The sequence below is a fragment of the Tympanuchus pallidicinctus genome, unplaced genomic scaffold (assembly GCF_026119805.1).
Source record: "Tympanuchus pallidicinctus isolate F22 unplaced genomic scaffold, pur_lepc_1.0 scaffold23, whole genome shotgun sequence".
In the NCBI taxonomy this organism is placed as follows: domain Eukaryota; kingdom Metazoa; phylum Chordata; class Aves; order Galliformes; family Phasianidae; genus Tympanuchus; species Tympanuchus pallidicinctus.
Window position 1 is genome coordinate 2,101,118 of NW_026294740.1, and position 8,980 is coordinate 2,110,097.

The 8,980-nt window shown below is 65.3% G+C and overlaps 1 protein-coding gene across 1 annotated transcript; it reads left to right on the top strand.

Moving 5' to 3' along the window:
* The first annotated feature begins 1,207 nt into the window (after positions 1–1,207).
* On the top strand, positions 1,208–8,787 carry USP43 (ubiquitin specific peptidase 43). The gene is made up of 15 exons (XM_052688266.1): positions 1,208–1,684; positions 1,970–2,110; positions 2,797–2,864; positions 3,129–3,221; positions 3,401–3,536; positions 3,960–4,083; positions 4,648–4,708; positions 4,784–4,889; positions 5,276–5,373; positions 5,453–5,530; positions 5,604–5,730; positions 5,833–6,151; positions 6,568–6,726; positions 7,193–7,330; positions 7,413–8,787. Exons 1-15 carry the CDS (start codon positions 1,208–1,210, stop codon positions 7,991–7,993), a joined length of 2,706 nt encoding a protein of 901 aa, XP_052544226.1. The 3' UTR covers positions 7,994–8,787.
* The last annotated feature ends 193 nt before the right edge of the window (positions 8,788–8,980 follow it).

Genomic DNA, 8,980 nt, shown 5'->3' on the forward strand with positions numbered 1-8,980 from the left:
GTTGTTACCCAGCAGCGTGGCAGAGGCAAGCAGAGCTGCTCCCATCACATCAGCAAAGCCCAGAGGTGTCAGTGCCAGCAGCTCTGTTTGCACACACGCTGCATATGCTGCTGACATCTCTTCCCTGCACTGCTGCGTTCCTGGCAGGAGCAGCAGCAGCAGCAAGGCAGAGAAGCAGCAATGCGTGGGCAAGCTATCGTGCTGCGCTGTGCTGTGACAGAGCCCTGTGATGTGAACACGGAGTGAAGGTGCTGTCCCTGGAGGGCAGAAGGCAGGGAACGGCGGATGGATGCTGCAATCACAGCCCCGTGCCACCCCAAATTTTGCCATCCCCTCTGCACAGCAGGCCTTCAGCCCTATGGAAGTGCTCCCATCATCATCCTTGCCTCACTGCACCCCAACACAACAGCTCCTCAGTGTGTGTTTTCAGCACGCCAGCACCTGAAATAACCTCGTAGTATTCACTGAGATCCCTCGGTGCCTCGGGGTGCTGCAGGTGTGTGGTTTTGCTGGAACACAGCAAAACTGCCGCAAGCAAAGCACAGCTTGGGAGCAACACGAAGCTCTCTGCTCAGCTCTCGTGTTGGGAACCAATGGAGCAGGGAGCAGCATGGTGCTCCCTGGCACAGCAGCACTTGCTCACCTGCCTCAGCGCTGCTGCTCTGCCAGCGTGTTCCTAACAAGGCAGTGCCCATCCATCTTTAATGCGGGCTCTAAATAACTTAGTGCGCAATCTATAATTTAATTAGACGGATGAGAGTGAGCGAGGTGTCAGGAGGAAGTTGCACCCTCCCTGGGCAGCTGTGCCAACGCATCGCCACTCTTTCGGAGAAGAATTTTCCCCGACGCCCGCCCCTCCCGCTGCCCTCGCTTTCCCTCCGTGCTTCCCTCCCATCCACGCCCACAGCGGCGGGGATCACGCAGGTACGGCCCTCCCCGCACGGACTGATCGATGGGCTGAGGCCGATTGAGGTCCAACAGGAGCCCCACGCTCCTCCCCCTCCTCCTCCTCCTTCTCCTCCTCGCCGCTTTCCCCGTCCCTTCCCCGGGTCCAGCCCGACCGGGGGAGGAGCCGCCCGCGTTCTCAAAACCACCGGTCCCGCACCGGCGGGGGGCACCCAGCGGGCACCCGGCGGCCGCCCGGAGCCATGCGCGGCGCTACGCGCGGCGCTGCGGTGCCGGATCGGGGCGGGGGCCGCCCGGGGCCATGAGCGCGGCGTGGGGCGGCCCCGGGCGGCGGCGGCGCGGGGTCGGGGGGCGGCGGCGGACGCTGCGGGGGTTGGGGGGGCTGGGAGGGCTGGCGGGGCGGCTGCTGCGAGCCTGGGCGCGGCTGGCGGGGAGACGGGGGGATCGGGGCTCCCGGCGGCGGCGGCCGCAGCCCGAGGACGACGAGGGCGGCTTCGAGAGCGCGGGGAGAAGGGAGACGACGCGGGGCTGCGGGGCCGGAGCGGCGGGGAGCGGGGCGCGACCGCCCGGCGCGCAGGGGCTGCGGAACCACGGCAACACGTGCTTCATGAACGCCGTGGTGCAGTGCCTCAGCAACACCGCCCCGCTCGCCGAGTTCCTGGCGCTCGGACGCTACCGAGCCCGCGGGGCCCGCGCCGAGGTCACGCACCGCCTGGCGGCTCTGGTCCGCGCCCTCTGGAGCCTGGAATACACCCCGCGGCTCTCCGCCGAGTTCCAGGTACGGCCGCTCCGGGCTCCGAGTTAACCCGGGTGGGGTCGGAGCGCTCCTCGGGCAGTTCCACGGCGGGGCGGGCGGCGGTGGCATCGCGTGTGCGGGATCCTCCCGGGGAGAGCCGCGCGTTGTACCGGGTTGGGAGAGCTGGGGGATCTTTCGCTAATCCCGAGGGCGAATCTGTGCTCCGTGGAGGGGGAAACTGAGGCACAGGGCGGTGCGTTCGGTGGAGATGCGGCTCCGATACGCGGTCGCAGCATCCCCGTCCCGCTGCTTTGCTGCGCCCCGCAGAGCATCGTGGCCAAACACGGCGCGCAGTTCCGCGGTAACGCGCAGCACGACGCCCTCGAGTTCCTGCTGTGGCTGCTGGACCGCATGCACGAGGACCTGGGCAGCGCCTCGCCCGCACCGGGACATCGCGCTGCCCACCAGGTGGGTGTCCCCGGGGGAGGGAGCAGGGCATCCCGGTCCTTCCCTGCTGAGCTGGGGCAGCCCCCGCGGCACCCCGCCCAGCTGGGCAGATGAAAGAGAATCTCTTCTCCGTCCAGTCCGTGTCCTGGGAGGACAGATCTGCGTGCGGAGGGCTGCAGGTTGGATCTGCTGGGGGCACTCCAGGAGGAGGAGCCCTTGGGGGATGCGGGGAGCTTTGGGGTCTTGCAGGGTGCACAGGCACCGAGTACATTGAGTTCCCTCCCCCGACCCCCCTCTGAGACAGCAGATGGGCCCTGGCCCCCAGCAGACTGCGAGGAGGTGTCAGGCTCAGCGGGACCCTGAGCCAGCAGATGGCACCAGGAGAATCATTGTCCCTTCCAAATATTTTCAGGCTTGTTCACTGTAACACTGAAAAACTCCTGCCCACAAAACAGGCTGGTCCTTCTCTGACAGCACCTCCTGGTATTCCCCATCCCAGTGCTGGTGTGTGTTGGGTACCTTTGCCCCAAGTGCGCCCATTTCACAGGACAGTAGACTGAACACAGTGGGACTGGGTGTATTCCCCATGCCATGCAGCCCGTGGGGAGCCCTCAGGCACTGGAGCCCACAGCAGTGCCTGAGGATGGTGGGAATCATGAGGGCCATGCTGGTGTAGGGTTCACCCCGTTTGGTCTGTGTCCCCACAGCGCAGTGTGGAGCAGAGTGGTGCCAGTGGGGAGAGCTTCGTACAGAGCCACTTCCAGGCACAGTACAGGTGAGCTGTGGGCAGGATGCGGCCCTGTGGTGTTGGGAGGGGGGCTGAGCTGCGCCCAGTATTGCTGTGGGTGACACAGTACCGAGCCACGTCCCTGCATGGCTGTGCAGCAGGGCTCACAGTGAGCAGCTGCTGGCTGTGCCTCGTGCCGTGCGCGCGCTGTGGGATGTGGCTGTGCCTTGTGGCCACCCAGCCCCCAGGGATGCGTCCCCGTGCCCCACATGGGTACTCAGAGGTGTGCCATCGGCCTGCCCATGCGTGCAGATCATCCCTGACGTGCCCACACTGCCGGAAGCAGAGCAATACCTTCGACCCATTCCTGTGCATCTCGCTGCCCATCCCCGTGCGCCAGACCAGGTGAGTGCATGGCGAGGGGACGGCCAGCACCACTTGGGGCGTCCAGCTCCAAAAAGAGCCATTTGTGCCATATGGGCAGAACTCAGAGCGCAGGAGGTGGCGGTGTCCAGCAAGGAGGGATGCATGCTGGCACCACCGCAGTTGGGGCACACATGACATCCCCACCATGATGTCCCCAGGGCACTGAATGTGACGCTGGTGCTGCAGCGTGAGGGCGGGCGCTCGCTGCGCGTGGGGCTGGCAGTGCCGCTGCTGGGCACGGCTGCAGAGCTGCGTGAGATGGTGGCACGGGAGGGGGATGTGCCCCCACAGCAGGTAACGGGGAGGCACTCAGAGCCCGTGTGCTGTGCTGTGCCTGGTGCTGAGCCTTGTTGGGCCTTGTACAATGCCACGTGCCGTGCTGGGCCATGTTGCGTGCCTTGTACCGCACTGTGTGCTACGCTGTGCGCCGTGTCGTGTACCTGCACCGTGTGCCATCTGCTGTGCTGTGCCTTGCCTCGTGCCACGCTGTGCCACATGCTGCGTGCCATGTTCTGTGCCATCTGCTCCACCATGTGCTGCGCCATGTGCCATGAGCTGTGCCACACGCTGTCATGTGCTGTGTACTGTGCCCTGTGCCATGCCGTGCACCACGTGCTGTGCCATGTGCCACGCTGTGTACTGCACCATGTGTTATGTGCCATGTATTTGCACTGCGTGTCTTGTGCCACATCCAGAGCCATGTGCCACATGCCACAGGTGATCCTGGCCGAGGTGTCCCCGCAGGGCTTCCTGCGCTCACTGGATGACGCTGAGGAGCTGAGCACAGCCGGGCAAGAGGCACCCCTGTATGCCCTGCAGGCTCCCCCAGAGGCCCCTGCAGGTACTGGGCACTGTGTGGGGCTGGTGGCATTGGTGGCGTCCTACTGGTGACTGCTGGGAGCCCTTTCCCCATGCTGTTGGTGGGAGGCAGGTGTGCTGTGCTGGGATTGGTGGGAGGCAGGTGTCTGCCCCGCTGGGATTGGTGGGAGGCTCCAGCCCCACTGCTGTGATTGGTTGGAGGCAGGTGTGCTGTGCTGTGATTGGTGGCATCTGTGCCCCCCTCTCCCAATGACGGGTGGGAGCTGTGCCCCGTCTGCTGTGATTGGTGGGAGGGAGGTGTGTTTTGTCGCGATTGGATGGAGGCAGATGCATGCTCTGCTGCAATTGGTGGCACCTTTCTCCTCCTCTGCTGTGATTGGTAGGAGCCTTGTCCCTCACGCCACGATTGGTGGGAGGCAGGTGTCTGTCTTGCCGTGATTGGTGGGAACCTCACCCCTCGCGCTGCGATTGGCGGAGCCGTTGGCGGGAATTTTCCCACGCCCTCCGTGTCACCCCGGTGTCCCCATCCCTCCCCCTAGGGGGTTCCCACGGGCATGGCCGCACCGCGCTCACCCTCTGCCCGCAGGCGCCCGCCCTGTGCTGCTGCTGCTGTGCCACGTGGCGGGCACCGGTCCGCACCGCGCCAGGTACCGCCCTGCCCTGCCCTGCACACGGCCCCCCTGCGTGTCCCCATGCCCCCAACCACGTCCCCACGTCCCCAGGTTCGGATCACCGCTGGTGCTGTGGGCGGAGCGCGGTGCCTCTTGGGCACAGCTGCAGCGCGACGTGCTGGCCCAGCTGCGCGGCATGATGAGGAGCGCCGTGCAGGTGGGTGTCCCCATGGGTTGTCCTTGCGGGGGGCCGTGGTGACCCCACCCGTGGCCATGGTGTCCCTGTGAGCCGCGTCCCTGTTGCCCTGGTTGGCCATAGTCACTGGATGTGGCTGCAGTGTCACCCATCCCTGCCACTTGGGTGCCATCGCCACCAAGGTATCCGCAGGGCTGACGGGAGCCCGCAGTGAATCACACACTGAAGCCCCATCCCTGTCCCTCTGGGTGTCCCCACCATGGGTACGAGAGCAGAACTGAGGTCACATGGGAATACTGAAGTGTGGGGTAGTGCTCCGGCCCTGCTGGCACTAGCATCCCAGGCTGAGGGCGCTCCCCCTGAGGGACCTGAGGGTCCTTATGTCGCCTCACCGTGTTGTCCTGCAGGGCACGGTGCCGCTGTTCCGCATCCACGTGGCCAGGGACCCCAGTGCCTACCTGTCCCCACAGGACCCACACCCGCTGTGCCACGCGGCCATTGACAGGTGAGGGGGGGTCACCCCACAGCCCTGCAGGGATGGGGAGGCCCCACTCCACACCTCCCTTTCCCTTTGGGGTGCTCAGGGCGCTGCAGCAGAGCCCCGCTGGTGGACCCCCCCACGTCGCGCTGACAGTGGACTGGGACATCGGCACCAAGGAGCGGTGAGTGCAGCACTGGGAGGGACCACAGCCCCGTGCTCCATCCCTGACCCCTCCCTCACCTCCCACCCTGCAGGCTTTTCGGCAGCGTGCAGCAGGAGGTGGTGCAGGACGCAGACAGCGTGCGGCTGCAGCAGGCGGCACACCAGCAGCACAGCTGCACTTTGGATGAGTGCTTCCAGCTCTACACCAAGGAGGAGCAGGTGGGTGCACCCAAAAAGCCTCACACCCTGCGGTGCTGGGCAGGGGGAGGAGGGGGAGGGACAAGACACTCCTTTTGGGATGCTCACAGTATGTGCCTCCAGCTGGCACCGGATGACGCATGGCGCTGCCCGCACTGCCGGGTCCTGCAGCAGGGCACAGTGCAGCTCCGCCTCTGGACGCTGCCCGACATCCTCATCATCCACCTGAAGCGCTTCCGCCAGGTTGCCCAGCGTCGCCACAAGCTGAGCACGCTGGTGCGCTTCCCCTTGCGTGGGTTGGACATGGCCCCACACCTGGCCCCGGGGGGGGGAAGATGGCAGAACTCCCTGCGCCCGACTCGGAGCTGCCCCCCGGATGCTCTGTATGACCTTTACGCCGTCTGCAATCACCATGGCAGCATGCAGGGCGGGCACTACACCGGTGAGCGAGGGGTGCTGTGGGGCGGGGGGCATGGCACAGCCATGGGGGGTGGGGCTAGGGGTGCCGTATGGGGGTGTGCAGTGAGATAAGGTGTGGGAGAGGGGGTCGCTGAAAGGAGAGTGCCATGGGCATGGCTTGGGGCCAGGGTTGTGCTGCGTGACAGCAGTCAATGGGGGAGGGATGTGGAGCTGGGGTGCGTGGTGAAGACATGGGGTGTGGGGTCACAGGGTGCTGCAGGGGAATAGTGGGATAAAAATGTGTTGCGTGAGGGGTGCAGTGGGGAAGAGCATGGGGCCGGGGGCATTGCAAGGGGTGTGCAGTGCGTCAGAGCAGCGTGATGGGCTCCATCTCTGCTGTGGGGAGGGGAGACCCGAGGGGCCCTGCTCCCTGCTCCCCCTCCCTCACCCCTGCCCCAGCGTACTGCTGCAACTCCCTGGACGGGCGCTGGTACAGCTACGATGACAGCACGGTGGAGGGGGTGCGGGAGGACGAGGTGAGCACCCGCAGCGCCTACATCCTCTTCTACCAGCGCCGCAATGCCATCCCTGCCTGGTCGGCCAGCAGTGCTGCCAGAGGTGAGCAGTGTCACCCCCTCCATCACCACCTTGGCAGCACCTGCAGAGCAGGCACACTGTGCGTGCAGAGCACAGCCAAATGCAAGTGCACACACAGCACGATGTGCCTGCACGCAGCACTGCTGGATGCACACTCGTGCACTCAAGATGTGTGTGTGCTCTCACAGCACAGTTGCATGCAGGTACATGCGTGCACCTGGACACCTGTGCGTTGCCATCCATGGGCAGTGCAGCAGGCAGGCACATATTTGCATATAGCAGGGCTCCAAGCACACACATGCTGGTGTGCATCAGCATGCACAGCATTGTGCAGATAACGCACACATCCGCATGCGTCTGTGCACACCCCTTTCATGCCTGCATATGCACACTGCTCACTGCAGCTCCTGCATTGCTGCACCCCCCAGCAGCCCCCAGCCCCACTCCCTGGCACTGTGCCCCCCCGTGCAGCTCCCATTCCCCACAGGCAGCAGCAGCTCGGCCCCATTGAACCACTGGGCAGCCCGGCTAGGGGGCACCAAGCAGCAAAGCGCAGGATCCCAGCCTGCAGCTCCCCGCCCATCCCCACCCTGCAGCCCGGACCTTAGCACCACACAGGAGCAAGGTGAGCCCCCCCCCTCGACCCTGAACCCCGCAGCGGCCCCGGTGCAACCACCCCCCACCTCCCTCATGCTCTCTCCTTGCAGGTGGCTTCGAAGCCCGGCCGCCGGTGCGGGTGGTGCAGAGCCGCAGCCTCAGTGTCAAGCTGCCACCCCCCGCCCGCTGCAGGGCCCCCCCCAGGGCTGCGCCCCTGCGGTGGTCCTTCACCTCGCGCCCGCGGGCGGCCCCTGGGCAGCTGCTGCCATACATCCCCATGGGGCCGGTAGGCGGGGGCAGCCCCCGTGTGGAGCAGAAGGCCGTGCTGGGCGATGCTGCAGGCAGCACACAGAGCACAGAGCCCCCCCGCTGCACCCCAACACCACGCCGGGCCCACAGCGCCGGCCCCACTGGGATCTCGTGCCCCAAAAGCCCCCCGTGGAGTGGCGAGCAGGAGACAGGCCGCCCCCGGGTGCGGCAGCAGGGCACCCCTCGGGCACAGCACGACCCCCACAGCCCTGACGGGCCCATCCGGCGCTCACAGAGCTCAGCCTGCCTCCCCCCACGGCCCCCTCACCCCATGCGGCGCTCAGCATCGCTGGGCCGGGGCGCGGGGGGCACTGCAGGGATACGGGGCAGGGAGCGCACGGCAACCCTGCGGCACGGGGCTGTGCCTGAGTCCAGCTTCTGAGGAAGGGAGGGGATGGTTGTGGGGCTGAGCTGGCAGTGGGTGGCACCCAAAGCATTGTGCTGTGGAGTTGGGGCATCTCTACGCTGTGGGCATCCCACAACTGGGTACCCAGAGCCTGGAGCAATGCACAGCTGCATGTATGTCTCTAGGAGCATCCAGCACCAAGAGCGTTGTGCAGGGGGGTATCTACAAACAAAGCATCCCTGTGCCGGGAGCATCCTGCACCTGGGTACCCAGCACTGGGAGTATCGTGCCATGGGCCGTATGCAGTCAGGGCATTCCTGCATCATCAGCATCCTGGGACTGGGTGCACAGTGCTGGGAGCATCCAGCGATGGGAGCGTTGAGCTCTGGGCTATCTGGAAGCAGGGCATCCCTGCGCCAGCAGCATCCTGCATCAGGGTATCCATCACCACCTGTGCTGGGATCATCATGCAATGGAGTGCTCAAAATCAGGGCGTGCCTGCACTGTGAGCATCCTGCAGCTGGGTACCAGCCCTGGGCGCATCCCACTCAGGGATCCCTTCGCACCCGGCTGTGCTGTGCTGAGTGTCTGCACCCTTGGCCCTGTGCCTTTCAGCCCACGCCTTACTGGGAGCAAGCAGGGGGTCTGCAGGGCCGAGGGGCTGTTGGGAGAGAGAGTATTTATTCTATACAGAGAGTTCTATGCAGAGATGCTGTTTGTTTTCTACAAGCTACTGGTGCTGAAGGTTGGGCTGCGGGGCTGCTTGCACACTCAGGGCTATGCAGTGCGTGGTTCTCCCGCAGCCATTTCTATTAAAGACATGAAAGGAGCGCGCTGTGTGCCGCGTCCACCTGGGGGACGGCGCTGGGGGTTTCTTGGTGCTTTCTAGTGACTTTTCTGGGACCTTCCAGTGTGGCTGCTTTGAGGTTTGGGGGCGGCTGTGAGCCGAGCAGCCCCTGTGCTGCTTCAGTTTCCCTCTGTGGGTGATGCATTTGAAGCTGGAGGGGCACATTCTGTCCCCAA

Coding starts and splice junctions, on each gene's coding strand:
- USP43 (XM_052688266.1), top strand. CDS start 1,208: ATGAGCGCGGCGTGGGGCGGCCCCGGGCGGCGGCGGCGCGGGGTCGGG. Junction 5,374..5,452: donor TGCCACGCGGCCATTGACAG/GTGAGGGGGGGT, acceptor TGGGGTGCTCAG/GGCGCTGCAGCAGAGCCCCG. Junction 6,727..7,192: donor GGCCAGCAGTGCTGCCAGAG/GTGAGCAGTGTC, acceptor CATTCCCCACAG/GCAGCAGCAGCTCGGCCCCA.